General features: G+C 43.5%; 3 protein-coding genes across 6 annotated transcripts in view; 2 read left to right on the top strand and 1 right to left on the bottom strand.

Moving 5' to 3' along the window:
* Positions 1–8,918, top strand: part of LOC6544807 (protein arginine N-methyltransferase 1) — a 26,142-nt gene extending 17,224 nt beyond the window's left edge. Inside the window, exons 1-4 of one of the 4 annotated variants that reach the window (XM_001973150.3) lie at positions 2,773–4,556; positions 4,627–4,715; positions 4,851–5,430; positions 5,494–7,234. In XM_001973150.3, the coding sequence (XP_001973186.2) occupies positions 4,627–4,715; positions 4,851–5,430; positions 5,494–6,303 (1,479 nt within the window). In that variant the 5' untranslated portion in view covers positions 2,773–4,556 and the 3' untranslated portion in view covers positions 6,304–7,234. Of the gene's footprint in view, positions 1–2,772; positions 4,557–4,626; positions 4,716–4,850; positions 5,431–5,493 lie in introns of those variants that run through there. The other 3 variants (XM_015157530.2, XM_026977821.1, XM_026977820.1) reach the window with 3 other exon arrangements.
* LOC6544806 (cytochrome b5) lies at positions 8,847–10,244 on the top strand. The gene has a single exon (XM_001973149.3). It carries the CDS (start codon positions 9,665–9,667, stop codon positions 10,022–10,024), a length of 360 nt encoding a protein of 119 aa, XP_001973185.1. The 5' UTR covers positions 8,847–9,664; the 3' UTR covers positions 10,025–10,244.
* On the bottom strand, positions 10,032–14,855 carry LOC6544805 (ATPase family AAA domain-containing protein 5). The gene is made up of 4 exons (XM_026977819.1): positions 14,509–14,855; positions 13,567–14,412; positions 10,979–13,471; positions 10,032–10,524 (listed from the first exon to the last, which is right to left on the bottom strand). The coding sequence occupies exons 2-4, from the start codon at positions 14,289–14,291 to the stop codon at positions 10,257–10,259; spliced, it is 3,486 nt and encodes a 1,161-aa protein (XP_026833620.1). The 5' UTR covers positions 14,292–14,412; positions 14,509–14,855; the 3' UTR covers positions 10,032–10,256.

Below are 14,855 nucleotides of genomic sequence, written 5' to 3'. Positions count from 1 at the left end.
GGGCACTCAATAAATGGGCCCGGGTTGGGGTTAAATTAATTGGCACTTAATTATGGAACCTTTTATGTATATCTATATTTGTATACACTTATCTGTACTTGTTTTGGATTAAGATATTTTACGATTATTCGGCGTTCCAAGGCATGAGTTATCGTGATAAAAATCTAAATATATCATGAGATTATACACAGATTGACGTTTTATTAGGATTGAGGTTCCTGGCCCATAAAGCTTCTAATAGAAAGCGAGGTGTGTTTCTACTGTAGTGAGAACATAATAAATGAATGCTTTTCAACATGCCCCTCCAAAACGTGGGCAAAACCCATTTGGAAACCCAAGATGCGGATGGCAATGTGGAAACGGTTACGTTTATGGATGTGGATGTGGATGTGGATGTAGATGTGGATGTTGATGTAGAAGCGGTGGGGACATACGTAAGTGCGTGGGCGGGATGGTTGGCGGGAAATGTGAAACACAATTGCCGCTAATAACCCAAGGCGTTTAGCAGAATCAGAAGCAGCAACGTCGGCAGCGGCGTTCTGTTTTAATCGAATTTTATTTGCCGCCGTTAGCCAATGAATAATTCAAATTGATTATTAAAATGTACGCTCGCATGTGCGCCAGTGTTGGAGTGTGTGAACTTCTGTGGGCGTTAACATTAACAGCATTAGGATGTTGATGTGGATGTGGATGTGGATGTGCGAGAGCGGGCTTTCATTAAAACCGTTATCTATGCCAGACGCACGCACCAGACGCAGACGTGCATAAATTAACTACAATTACAGCAGAGAGAAGCACGCACACACAGACAGCTGTTCCTGTTTTGGAATTTTTGACGGCCTGGAAAAATGTTTACTGCACAACTAGTGGAAACACACCGTTAAAATCAAAATCAAATACATATTCCATTACATAATATTACAACTTAAATAATTAGTGAAAGTAAGTTACAGAAAACATTCTGGTAAAGTTACAGTATTGAGAAAGGAATAATTGCCTTTTAAATACGAAACAATATAGTGTCATCTTGTTGCTGTGTACCAGTTGGAACATTTCAAACTTTTGATATTTGGGCATTTCTTTGGATACCCTAAGCAAACGCAGAGAAAGTCGGAAACTTTCAAGGATTCAAACAAGGCCAAAGGCAAACAAGCGGGGGCAGGAACGAAAACAAGGGTTTACCCCAAATATTATGTCACATTATTGGCCATAAAAAAAGCGCCAGCAAAAAGATAAACAACAACATGCGACAGATGCAGAGCAGTCGGGGAAAGTATGTTAACTTATGGCTGGGCTTAGGCCAACAAAAACAACAACGAGCAAAAACAAAGGCAGACATTTCTCTTACGTCAGAAAGTCTGGCCCATACGCACACATGCACACATGCAGACAGGCACACGCATACTAGTGCACAAACAGAAAATGAGGTTATTGCCAATCCCGTCTGCAATGCTCGAGTAAACATTTTAACCTAATTTTTTTTGCCACGGGAGCGGGACGATTTGGGGGCTATACATACACATATGTATATACATACATATGTGTGTAAGTTTGCGAGCGGAGACGCCCCAGACAATGTGATGCGATATTTTACGGTGCTTCAGATTACCCAAAACGAAGGGAAATATTGCAAGAAGACCACTACAGTGTAGCGTCCATAATGCAAACTTTGCATCTGGCATATCACAAGCTTTAACCCTAAGTTCAGATATCATTGGGAAATTCAGTTTTGATAAGAAACGCAAGTAAATGTTATTCAAAAAAGCACGGGCATTAACAAGGGTGTATACATATGTATATGGATTATAACTCCATATGGAGTTATAATGGATTTACTTAAAATGGTACTGCAAAAAACTGCCGTTAAAAATACTGACTTATAAAATGGTAATAATGTTTGTACCCAGGGAAAATAGTTTCTATTAAAACTGGTGAATTTCGCGCCAGCATAAAAACATTAGTACATCTTAGCAAAACACCTTATCATAAAAATGGAACAAGACGCAAGTTGTGTCATGTCGGAAGCAACGATTAGAAATAATGTAAAATCTGAAAATAAATTCAAGTTAAATACTTTGTCTTGTGCAATCAAATTATAAGGAACATGCTTGCCCACAGAGCTCTTACCACATAGTTTCCCCAGTTTTTAATTTACAAAATTGCATTTGCATATTTGTATAATTTACAAAGTACGCGGCCCCCGACGTCGCCGAAAATATTCGTGCTCTTTTATTTGTTGTTGCCCGCGCCGAGATTTGTCATTTCTTTCATGCTCGCTTGCACACATCAATCGCCAGGTGGTGTGGTGGGGCATTAGGGGGTTAAGATACACGAAAAAATAAAAAACTTTGAAAAAGGTGGCCAACGGAATGTGGACCATGCTGAGTTATGCGAATCGCTTGTGCAGAAAACATAGGGTGTACTAATCGTACAGATGGGATATATACAATTCTTACTGAACATAAGCTGCGTGCAAACTTTAAAACAATTTAAGAAATTTTAAATGTACTATACAGAACAGCATAAGAAAGGTAGGTGTGTTCAATTCACTATTTGTTTAAAAAAAACAATAAGTCTGAGCCGCCAGTACAATATTCAAGCTTTTTGAAATGTACCAGAAAACCGAAGTTCAAAAACAGTTATGCACTACCCAACACTATTTGAACTAATACGATTAGATTGGGCACACTAATATAATCGATCTATCGCTTTTACGAATTATGCTAAAAAAATTATAGTTTGTTTATAAGAGAGTTTTATAATAACGTAAAGTAAAATATGTATGCATTTTTGTTGAATCCCCTGAGATATTCCTTGAACATTCCCTCAAGAGGTTGATTTTGATGTATCAAAGTCCTATTAGTGACGTCACAATCTTTTTCTTCTGCGCCACCTTCCCAACGGTTCCATCTTCTCACTTGCACTGTCACTTCAATTCGCTTGGGAACTTAATTAGCTTATTTATACGTGCAATGACTGGAAAGAAGAGTACAAACTCACTCAATCTGGAAAAAAAAGCGATCAACGCTGGAAAAAAACCCACAAAACTAAGTCTAGCCGATTTCCACAGTCAACTGGACAAAATACAAACAGAAAATGAACGAATGGGAAAAAAGACGATCGCGGAAATCTGGAAACAGTTTCTCTCGCATAATAGTGGATTACACAATGGAACTCGTGGTCGTGGCGTTTGTTGTGAAAAGCTGCCAATAATTTCCCAAGATGTAGTTCAGAATGAAACCACTACTAAATCGAGAGTGGGATTTTCAAGTACAGTGAGTAGTGTGGCAGAGGTAAAGAAACTTCCAGAAAAGCCGGATAAATCCAAGACCGGAAAACCCAACGATACTATAGTAACATTACTGCGGAGACCTAATCCCCAGAATGCTTCCCAAGGACGCCGCAAAACGCGAGTTCGATCCTCTCCAGGGATTCCCACGCCGCCAAGAAACGTGCCCAAAGAACTGGAGGAACTGGATCGCATGACTTCGGCGGATTTCCGGCACGATACCGCCGCTCGTCTGGATATAATGCGATCCCGGGAGAAGGGTCAGGAGCACATGCACTTCTTTCAAAACGTCCTCCATCAGCAGAGGAATCTCATCAAGGATCGCACAATCCTGGTACTCTGCTGTGGAACTGGAACTCTGGCCCTCATGGCAGCTCGAATGGGAGCGAAAAGGGTGTACGCCGTGGACTACTCCAAGGTCACTGGCTATGCGACCTTGGTGGTGCGGCAAAATGGCTATGAAGGTGTGGTCAAAGTCATGAATGGTCGCATGCAGGATCTTAAGCTCCCGACAAAAGTAGATGGCATCGTCTGCAACTGGATGGGTCACTGTTTGCTTTACGAATCGGAGATATTGGAGGTGCTCGAGGCACGTGATCGCTGGCTGAAGAAAGGCGGCTTTATCCTACCCGATCTTGGTTCGCTATATCTTGTTGCGTCCGAGGAACACAAACTAAAGAGCGAGAGATGCAATCATTGGCGGAATGTCTACGGATTCAATATGAATGCCTTACGTCGATATGCGGTGGCTGAACCTTGTGTTGCCCTAACGACCGGTGAAAAGCTTCTGACCATGGCTCAATGCGTTCTCAGACTAGATTTGAAAAATGCCAGGAAGGAAGATCTGTTTATAGACCGAAACATTAGACTAACTGTCAATAGAGAGGGTTATATCGAGTGCTTTCTTCTCTTTTTCGAAGTGCAGTTTAGTAGTAGCTTACACTTCAAGCTGAGCTGTAATCCCTGTTTTAAGTCGCCTTTCAAATCGCTTTGGATGCAATCGGTACTCTTTGTGGAGCAGCCCTTTGTAATGCGGAAAAAACTTCACTACACGGGTAACCTGAAATTCAAAGCCCTAAAACCGAATAACTTTAAGGAAATGGAAATACGTATTGAGCTTTACGAGGGTCACGAGTACTATGACGATTGGGTCATGTGTACTGGTCTGGTGGCCAAAAGATGGCTCATGCTGGAGGGCTCTCAGACTTTGAGTGATGTGGAGAGCTGTCAGGACGAGCATGGGGAGAATGGTGGCCAGAACTTTTAGGTCTCTTCCAAACCTTTTTGATAAGCCTTTCAGTTGACTTTATGCTAATTGTGGTTTCACTTCATTGCAGATGCTATCGGTACAGACGGCCGGCTGCGCGGGAATGGAGCGGCTCGGCGTTCCGACCCGCACATCTTTGAGCACACCACCCGATGATAGGTAAGTCGAAGTCCTTATTGCAGAGCAGTAAGTTCCTAGAATATCATGAACTGAATTCTTTTAAGAACGCAACTGCTTTTGAAGTTCTTAAACGTAACACAAATCCATTCTAATTTAATTTTACCTTAATTGCAGGGATCAATTTAGATGTAGAATGCGCGTGGATGCGCTCCAGGCACGTGAGCTTCTGGCTGTACGTGGCGAGACTGTGATTCGTGGCGCCGGCAACAATCAGCACCAGCAGCAACACCATCTCCATCACAGCAGCAGTAGCAGCAGCAAGCAACAACATTCCCACCACCAGCAACAACGCATGACAACTCCAAGCACGCATAACTCCGGCGGCGGAGGAGTAGGAGGAGGAGCAGGAGCAGGCGGTGACCACCAACACCACCACCATCACCAGCTGGGCAACAGCAGCAGCAACAACAACAATAGTATTAGCAGTAATGTGGCGCGAGGCGGCATAGAAGCCACCACGCTCAAGTACGGAAACACGGGCAGCGGGAGCGGTAGTGGTTGCTACAAAGGCGATTGCGGCAACTCCTCATCCGGATCCTCGTGCAGTTCACTGCAGAGCCACAGCAACGATCACCACCAACATTACCAGTACCAGCTGCAGCAGCAGCAAACTCCCCGCTGTCCCCATCACGTACCACTGCCGGACAGCGAGTACGGACAGGATCGACACCTGCAGATCAGGAGTAGCTATCAGGTGAGTTACCTGGAATACGCTATATAATCCAATTGGTATACTTAATGCTTCAATCCCAAACAGCAATCGGAAATCACCAGATCGTACACGAAACCGCCGCCCAACAAGACGGTGCGGGATGTTCCCGAGCAGATCTCGGCGGGCGGCTGTGGCGTCTCCAGCTCCAGCTACCGTCTCACCACGCTCCAGGCCGCCTCCTCCACATACACGCCTGCGGGCGTGTCAGCTTCCGCCTCCTCAGCGTCCAGCAAGTCGAAGCCGAATGCCATAACCAAGTTCTTCTCGCGGATCAGTTCGCCAAAGTCGCCGCCGAGCAGTACAATGACCTCGGCTGCAACAGCTTCGCCTGCATCCTCCGTCTCCATGTCGTCGTCCGCCTCCTCGCTAGCCTCCTCCGCCTGTGTGTCCACCTCGTCGTCGGCCTCCTCACTAGCTGCTGCGCCCCTGCCCACGCTGCCGGTTTCCAATGCATCCCTGCTGAAGAGCACGGCCTGTGGCTACGGCACTAATCCCAGTGGGATCTACTCAGGACTGGGACCCAGCACGCAACTGATAACCAGCCTGGGAACTGGAACAAGCGGCAACTGCAGTCCCGAGAGGATACCTACACCACCGCTGTCCGTCTGCGTGCCAATCGGAGCTGGCCTGCAGCCGCTGAGAAGCAGCAGCAGCGGGAGTAGCAGCAGTACCGCCAGCCTACCCGCCGTCGAGACAACCGCAACTACAGCCACCACTCAGTCTTCCTTTGCCGCCGGAGCGACGGGGGATCTCCCGCTGACCACGATGAGCCGCAATAATTCCAACTCTAGCATGATGAGCTACCACTGCAGCTGCAATAGCCGGAATTGCAGCCACTGTGCGGCCAACTCATAACTGAGCTCGTGTTAAGTTTAACTACATTAAACAAATCTGGTGGTGCGGAAACCACTGGAGATTTTAGAACATTAGTTAAGTTACAAGTGCTCACTAGCTGATTTGAACTTCACACACTATAAGACTTTTGCATGGTATTTGATCATAATTTGTAAACTTACCACAGGTCTTGTATTTAAAAAGCTTTACTTGAGGTAAAACATTGCCAAATTTAGTGAAATACTTATCTTTTGTTGTCGAATCTCCAGAGATTTGTGCGGCACCTCCAAAATATATATACATTAATATATATATACATATATTTTTTTTTATGTTAGCCTATGTTTATCTATTATGTTAAAGTTTAACAGATTTATTTTATGTAGGTCTGTCGCCAACTTTTGCGCTGGTACGAAAAGACTGTTTATTAGTCAGAATTTAATTTGTAAATTTGAGTAACAAGAGGGAAGAAAGTTAGAGAATGATACGGAGAAGACATATGTATAGCTGCGCTGCCGCCTTTTAAGCACTCACCACAGACCGTAGGAGGTTCATTTTTAAGTTATGTACCATTATTTCCATTCGTCGCTTGCTAAAAGTAATAAATCGAGAATTTTTTTGTAAAAACCAAGAAAGCAACAAACTTGAAAGAGACAGACACAATACCACAAAACTTGAAGAAGGGAATGAGGAAAGTAAAAACAAAACATAAGTGAATATGTAACTGTAATTTTATGAATGAATATTGTATACACTTTAGTTTCAATAACTCTAGTTTTAAATCGAAGCCAACCAACTCTTAACTATACTCTATCCCCTACCCCTATCCACATACCCTTTTATTATTGTACGCAAGGCCCATGTGCTGGAACACACGAAAACACACACAAACAGTTTTTAGTTCAATTGAAATTTGTATTTGTATATTTGCTAACGGAATTACGATGTAAAGAAAAAAACAAAAAATGAAATGAAATCTATGTAAACCAAATTTTAGAGAAATTATTGTTTTCATTTTTAATTGGCTGAAGCTAATTGATTTGATTGATTTCAGATTTTAGCGGGATTTATTTTAAATCTAAAATTTGAAACATAACGATCGATGAACCTGAAGTTATCGATAACCTGTTGCAACCGGGCAACAATGGACGATCGTGTAGATTCATGTGCAACTCTGGTCGAGTGCGGCAGTCTCAAAATATTTTGGCGGTTTATTTAAAATGAGATTGGCATTATATTTTGTATGTTCTGAGTTTAGGAAAATCAAGGAGCTAAGAAAAAATCCCATAGCAATGTATAATATAAGCACAATTAAGCAGCTCAGAGCTTTTATTGTTTAAATATCCAGCCTTATTTGGTAGTCTTTATTTTCACGAGTTTCTGAAATTCTAAGAATGTGTAATTTTCAGACAACCCATGCACCTTGTTGCCCCAAACAATTTATATTTAAATTATCAAAGAGAAGGAAAACAAAAAATGGTTTCAAGAACTTACGATCCATTAAATCAAATTTAAACCACATTTAACCAACAATTTAGATGAAAAACGGAATGCGAGAAACTAGGAAAATATGATAACAAATGCAAAATAATGGAAAACACTTTACTACGCCAACAAGTCCTACAAGCCTACACTTTAAATACATAACGATAACGATATAGTTCGATGTCTATGGATCAAAGAATACTTAAAGTAATGCAACCGGAAATAGCCCGAAATATCACAGAACGAAGAGAAAACCGGAGACAATGAATAACTAAATTAAACGCGTAGAATTTAATTACTTAATTAGTTCTAAACAAATTAAGTCCAGCTAAATATCGAAGCGATTGAATTCGTTTGATCGGAGAATCATATACACATTTATACAAACAGGCCTAATTTCAACTACCTCCAAAACTGTTTTTTAAATTTAAAAATTAAATTCTAAACGAAGTTCAAGTCTACGAATTATGTTTAGCAAAACTAAACGAAAACTAAGTAAATCAAATGAAACAAATCGATTAAATTATAGTAAATCAATTGATTGAATTACAATTTTTTTAAATTCAAGCAGATCGATTAATTCAATAAATCAACAATCATTGACAAGTAATTAATTTTACACTTTATATATACGATATTTATTACTATATGGTATCTGTACATTTAGATCGAGAATACAAATGAAAGCGCACACGAGCTGCGTTTCGAAAATGCAAAACCGTCGACTGATATATATATAACAAAAGATAAATAAATAACGTAAACTACAAGAAAAGTATAGAGATTCATTTGTAAATACACCGAATGCAGGACAATGCGCTAGGAGCATTATGTTAATGTAACCACATCCTATCCCAAGCAGATCCCAAAGATTTCGAAACCATCCGAGACCCAAATCTCCCACTTCCCAGTAAATCGAATTTGATTTTTGATCCCTGCAGACAAAGTGCACCCAATACTAGCGAAATTTTTTAAAGCGCATTAAGCAAAACGTCTAATAAACAAAAATCTGAATAAAAATCGATATATATCTAAATACATATATATTAATTGAATACCAATTATTGTTGTTGTCTCATATAAAAACCAAAAACCATTTAAAGCAAAATACAAAAATGGGAAAAATGAAAGCAAATTTAAAATATATTTCCAAAATATATAGAACATAACTTTGAAAGCATAAAACATTAAAAACATTGTTTCTTTAAGGCGGGAGAGTTTGTTACCAACGGGAACCTTTCGTTTTTGATTGGCACTTGACACACATTATCGCAGTTTGGGTTTCACTGATTATAAGATTGTACCCTACCATCGACGCATCATGCTATGGCATGGTCAACAATTAGGGTTGAAGCTAATGGTCATATCTGACTCAAAGAAAATTCCCACCATAAATTAGTCAACGAAAAGTGTTCAAGTGAATCATAAACTCAGTTTAGATTTCACCAACGATAGACACCCACTCAATGACAACTTGTGCCATCCATTTGCATTAATGATTTGCACAAATCCCCCCGAGAAAGAGACTGGTCACTGCCTACACTAGTGGGTCGCCTTGAAAGACGGTGAAATTCTCACGTAATTCTTATCAGCCACAAAAAGCAGACAGATTGTGGAAATAAAACAGCAAATAGTAATTGCCCGTCGAAGGCGAGACGGGGAAAACAGGTACAAGGCAAGTACAAGCGATCTACGCGATTGTTTGAACTATTGATAAATGTTAAACATAAGCTAGGGTCGCCCAATGGCACGCGTTCAGTGTTGGCCAGTCCGTCCAACTGTTAACAACAGCTCCAAAAATTAGCAAATAAATAGCGCAACCTATCAAACCAAATTAACAGCGGCCATCAAAAGACATTCATACACACCGGAAAGCAATTAGGCAATCGAACCAGCAATGTCACAGTTGTACGAACTCTCCGAGGTGGAACAGCAGAACGGCAAGAATGGCAAACCTTGCTGGCTGATCATCAAGGGGAACGTGTACGATGTAACCAAGTTCCTGGCCGAACATCCTGGCGGCGGCGATGTACTGCTGGAATACGGCGGCAAGGATGCTACCAAGGCCTTCAAGCAAGCAGGCCACTCGTCCGATGCCGAAAAGGAACTGAAGAACTACAAAATTGGAGAAATTAACTCAGCTGCACCCATTCAGGTCCAGCCCACGTCCATTACTGCAGCGAAAGTCACGGAGAACACAATATCTGGAGATCCCGAACCCGCGAAGAAGAGCTCTTCCGGATTCTGCTGCTGCTAGTCATAGCTTTACATGTCATTTGATTGATTTATTAACATAGGATGAGGTCGTATTACTTTAGCGTAGTTAAATTGTAAATAGTTCTAGATTTATCTCATAATAGCTACATCATCATGTCCACAATGCCTTCCTAAAAAGATCAACTCTTCTTACACGATCTGAATAAATTGCAAACAAGGCCGGTGGAGCTGCTCCACCATGCTCAAAAAATTTAACTAAATCTAGCCGCCGCCTAATCTTTCGGTTCGGCCTCCACGGATGGCTCGCTGATGGACGTAGATTGGAACGTACTGCATGCAGCGTCGAAGTGCTCCGTCGTGAAACTGGTCACGTTTACCGTGTGGTTGCGCAGATAGTGATAGAATCTGCTCGACTTCCGTTCCAGTCCTGCCCGCTCCTTTTCGCTGCGGCAAATGGAGCGCAGGGTGGGCTCGAAGTCCAGCGATTTGGCGGAGTGTGAACGGAGGATTCCGTTGCCCAGGTGCTCGTAAATTGAAGTCCTAGAACAATTGCAGAAAGTTATAAAAAACTTTAAAAATTAAGATTATTTGCTTGGAAATACCAGTTTGGTATCTAATTAGTAAACCGTCTGGGGCATAACTTGATGAATGAGTGTTTTAAAGATAGTTATATGATCGTTCATTTTTATGACAATGCTATTAAAATTCAGAACGCTAAAGTTAACTTGTGACTGGTGGTAATTATGACTGCCGAATGATATCAAAACCCCGACTTCCTTTTTCCATCGATTACTCCTATGACAGCTAATTAAGTTAGCATTTTTAAGCCTTAAAATATGTTTAAAGCAAATGGGCTTTAAATATAAAATGTCCACGTTTTTGGTAGATATAAAAAGGCGCTTAATGCGTAGATAATGTTTCAAACATTTGTTGAGAACCAGAAATCTATTGATATTAAGGTGTTTGGATCTTGGGTTAAGTGAAAAAATCTTACCTCTGAGCCGGCTTATCAAACAGATTGTAGGGGCACTCCGCGGTCGCGAGTCCAGTTTGGAGAGCCTGCTCCACCAGCAGGTGACCGATTTCCTCGGACAGGTGCCACTGCAAGCGATCACTGCAATCGGAGTCCATCAAAGCAGCCACCGAAATGTTGTCATAAAAGGAAGACAACGTGGCGAGCGACGAGCTGTAGCCATCCGACTTCTGCCCTGTGGCGCTGCTCAACCAGGCTTTCTTCGGTGAGCGGGACTTCCGCTTGGCAGTGGTTCTGCTTCCCCCACCCGGTGGCTGCTGCTCCTTTAGCAGCGGCGAACTAGCCATAAGATCGGGGAGATTCAAACGCAAAAGGCTAAAGTCAACGGGAAAGGGTATCCGGTACTGGACATTCTGCGGACTTGTAAAGAACTCAAAAAATCGCTGATGGATTCGACTGCCGTCGATAGTGGCCAGTCGACTATTTGACGATTTCGTTGGCGATCTTATGCTGCCCCCCGTCCTACCACCAGTTGCATCTCCACCACTCTGAATGTAGAACTGCAGTTCCATTAACGTCTTGCGCAGATTCTGTTGGTTGTACAGATACAAGGATATTAACTCGTCCAACTCGATAGGACAGTTTTCCATTAGCGATAAAACGGCCAGGAATCGGGAGATGTTCAATGCGTTGGGGGCTTGGAAATTGATTACATTCTGCTGCATTAGGCGCTGCAAGTGCGCGCAATTTGGATCCGTGGCAACTACAATGACCGGCCTCTTGGAACTGGCGGCTAAGGTATAGATGGCTTCCGTAAATCCAGCATCCAAGTTATCGAACAGGATATCGGCATCTTCGATAAGAATCAGAGATTTCCGTACTTCGGATGGAGGTTCCACTGCGGCTGTTTTTGCTTTCAAACCACTCTTTTGCAACTTTTGAAGCAATTGCTTTGAAGATCCCCCACCGGTTTTTCTGTCTTTCCTTATCTGATGTGATTGCGTGGCCTCTTGGAGTTCCTGTATCAGCTTCTTGCCCGTCCTCTTCATCCCGGCGTTTATCTCCAAGACATTAAAGTTCATGTCGTTGGCTAAAGTGAAAACAGCATTGGTTTTCCCGCTAGATGAAGGTCCCACCAGAACCATCGTGTTGCTACTTGATCCCATTGATGCCGAATCGTTGCTCATGTCGAAGGTGTCATCCATGCCCTGTGAGTTGCGGTTGCTACCTCCATTCCCACTCCAGCTGGACAGGAACTCCCTAAGCTCCTGCACTGGCGTCAGATTCACCAGAACCTGTTCGAACAGCAGCGGTTTGTACTTCTCGGTGAAGAGCAGCTCGCCATTCGGTGCGGAAGGCGGGGGTTTCGCCTCCTCATCGTTCTGTGCCATATTCCGCTCCATGGACCGACGGGTGCGCCGCGTGACCACCAGTGATTCTCCCATTTGCTGCGTGTCCTGTTCACTGTCAATGGCGCTGAAGTGGCGATACTTCTCTCTCATCTGATTATAGCACTTAAAGGTGGGAAACCGATCAAAATCATTCTTCCAGAGCTTCACAAAGCCGCGCTTGTTTTCCAGCTGTGGTAAAGTAGCATAGTTGAACTTGTTTAAAGTTTTGCTGCATGTAAAGTCCGCGGGCAGACAGCTGGTGATGGTACTCGCTTTGGAACGTCGTTTGCTGGAGGGTACCACTTTGCTAATCTCTGCAAATTCGTACTCTGCCCTCAGAGCAATGGGTAATTCCAGAGGACCACCTTTTGAACCAAAACTTTCACAACCTATATGCGCCAGTCTGGGAAACAATTCATAGCTCTCTTCGTACATCTGCTCGAAGTTCTTTTGACGAATCTGCTCCTGCCGAATTTTGTCTGGAACTCCGGATTGTAGAAATGCCTGTCGAGCCTTCAAAACCAACGGATCTGGGCTGGGCTTTGGCAATTGACGGACGAAGAGCGGCGCTAGTTTCTTTGGTGTAGCAACTGGATTACTATTGTCCAGGTCAATAATCTCTACTGATTCGTCTGCCTTCTGGGTTTTCGCCTTTTGTTGCTTGCCAGGACTCGTTTCCAGATCGTAATCATAGCGCGCCTTTCCCACACACGATCGTCTTGGTCTTGCCGTAGGAGTGGATTCGGCAACAATGGGAGTCTCCTGCTGGCTTTTTCTGCGCAGCGTTCTTCGTTTCGGTGTCTCCATAGGTGGAGTTTCGATCGCTATTATCACCTTTTCAGCCAACTCCTTCGGGGATTCCACTTTGGCAAAGTAGCCCAACAGGCTGTCACGCTTTTTTGTGGGCGAGGAAAGCTTTGAGAGAAACTCCTCAGTTTCTGGATCCTGAGACTTTGTTTCTACGACCTGGGGCTTCGATTCCACAACCTGGGGCTGGGCATCCATGGAACTGATTCGTCGAGACCGCGGTCGACCTCTTACACGCTTGACTGTGGGATCCGTGGGTGCTGAGGATGGAGCCGTCACCTCTTTAGCGTCAGTCTTGGTCAGCATTTTCCTCAATCTAGGGAAATAAAATGGTTTATTGCCTTCTGAATCTTTTGGAAAAGTATTTAAAAAATGCTAACTATTGCATGTCTTATTCTTTACCAAACTCACCTCTTTGCCCTTTGCTCCATCTGCAGCTCAATGAACTCCCCGCGAGCATCGTCTGCCAGTCTTCTCTTGGCTCCGCCCTTCCGTTCGTTCCATTCCTGGAGGAGTAGCTTCCGCTTGGTGTTCGGCGTTGCTGTCTCACTGCCCACCTCCTGATCCGCGGGAGATTCTGCACCACCTTCATTTACCCCTAAAGAGCGATTCCGGGCATTCATCATGATCTCGAAGACATTGGAAGTTGGCTTAGGTTTGGTTGCGGTCAACGGGGAAGCAGCCAGGTTCTCCGGCTTGCCCGCCTTGGTAAAGTGCTTCATGATGCTCTGGTTGTCGGCCACCGGAGTGCTGGACTTGAGCGGACTGGAACGACGCCGGCCGTTTTTAAGTCCGTTTTCTTGCGAGGATTTTTCGCGCAGTGGCTGCGGTTTCTGCTTGGCATCCGCCTTGGCCTCCTCGACGGTGTTCTTCTGGTCATCCATGAGTGCTGCTCGGCGCTTCTCCTCCCGCTTCCGCTTGTGTTTCTCCCGATGCTTCTGCTTCACCGAGTGCAGCACTTCCTCCATGTTCTGGAGGATCAGTTTGGACTTGGCGCTGGGCGGTGCTCTCAGAACGAACGGGGATGTCGGCTCGACAGAAGCCGAGCCAGCATTTTTGGAGGGAGTTCCTGGTGGACTCGCAGTGGTGGTTGTGGGTGCAATGTGCTCACTTGTAAGACAATTTACATCGGTCATTTTTTTGGGTCTCTTTTTGCTGTTTTCTTTTTTGGTTTAATGCATATTGCTGAGTGTGTGCGTGTGTTTGTGTATGGTGTAGTATTCTTTTGTATGATCTAAGTACTTAAGCAATTGATATCTACAGATAATACGAAAGCCAAACTCATAAGATCGCAACAGAAGATCGGGGGCAAAAGCAAAAACATGACAACAATACAATAATAATGAGATCTACCTTTGCATCGACTTTTCGTGTTTCGTATTTGTTACACTCCCGCACACGCACACACACTGCCGCGATCGCACTGGCGTCCCGTTGATCGCGATCCTCTTCCCAACGGTACTTGGGCCCCAATATTTTACTGGTTTCGATTTCCACTTTATACGAATAATATCATTTTATCCGAATTTATTTGAAGTACAAGTTGTTAGCACAATGTGCTGGGGAAAAAAAGGCGCGAAGAAACGGTGTTGGCAAACGGTGGAGGCAGTTATGATTTCCAGCACTGATCGGTTAGGCCGTAGTTGATTTTCTTCAGTCGGCCAGCAATTTGCTTTGTAAGATTCATTTTTTAATTTGAT

Source organism: Drosophila erecta, unplaced genomic scaffold (genome assembly GCF_003286155.1).
Source record: "Drosophila erecta strain 14021-0224.00,06,07 unplaced genomic scaffold, DereRS2 tig00000021-arrow-pilon, whole genome shotgun sequence".
In the NCBI taxonomy this organism is placed as follows: Eukaryota; Metazoa; Arthropoda; class Insecta; order Diptera; family Drosophilidae; genus Drosophila; species Drosophila erecta.
This window is presented reverse-complemented; position numbering and strand designations above follow the sequence as displayed.

Bases quoted from the DNA above. Each gene is read 5' to 3' on its own strand.
- LOC6544806 (XM_001973149.3), top strand. From the start codon at position 9,665: ATGTCACAGTTGTACGAACTCTCCGAGGTGGAACAGCAGAACGGCAAG.
- LOC6544805 (XM_026977819.1), bottom strand. From the start codon at position 14,291: ATGACCGATGTAAATTGTCTTACAAGTGAGCACATTGCACCCACAACC. The intron at 13,472-13,566 runs GTGAGTTTGGTA...TTATTTCCCTAG, and splicing joins ATGGAGCAAAGGGCAAAGAG to ATTGAGGAAAATGCTGACCA. The intron at 10,525-10,978 runs GTAAGATTTTTT...CAATTGTTCTAG, and splicing joins TTTGATAAGCCGGCTCAGAG to GACTTCAATTTACGAGCACC.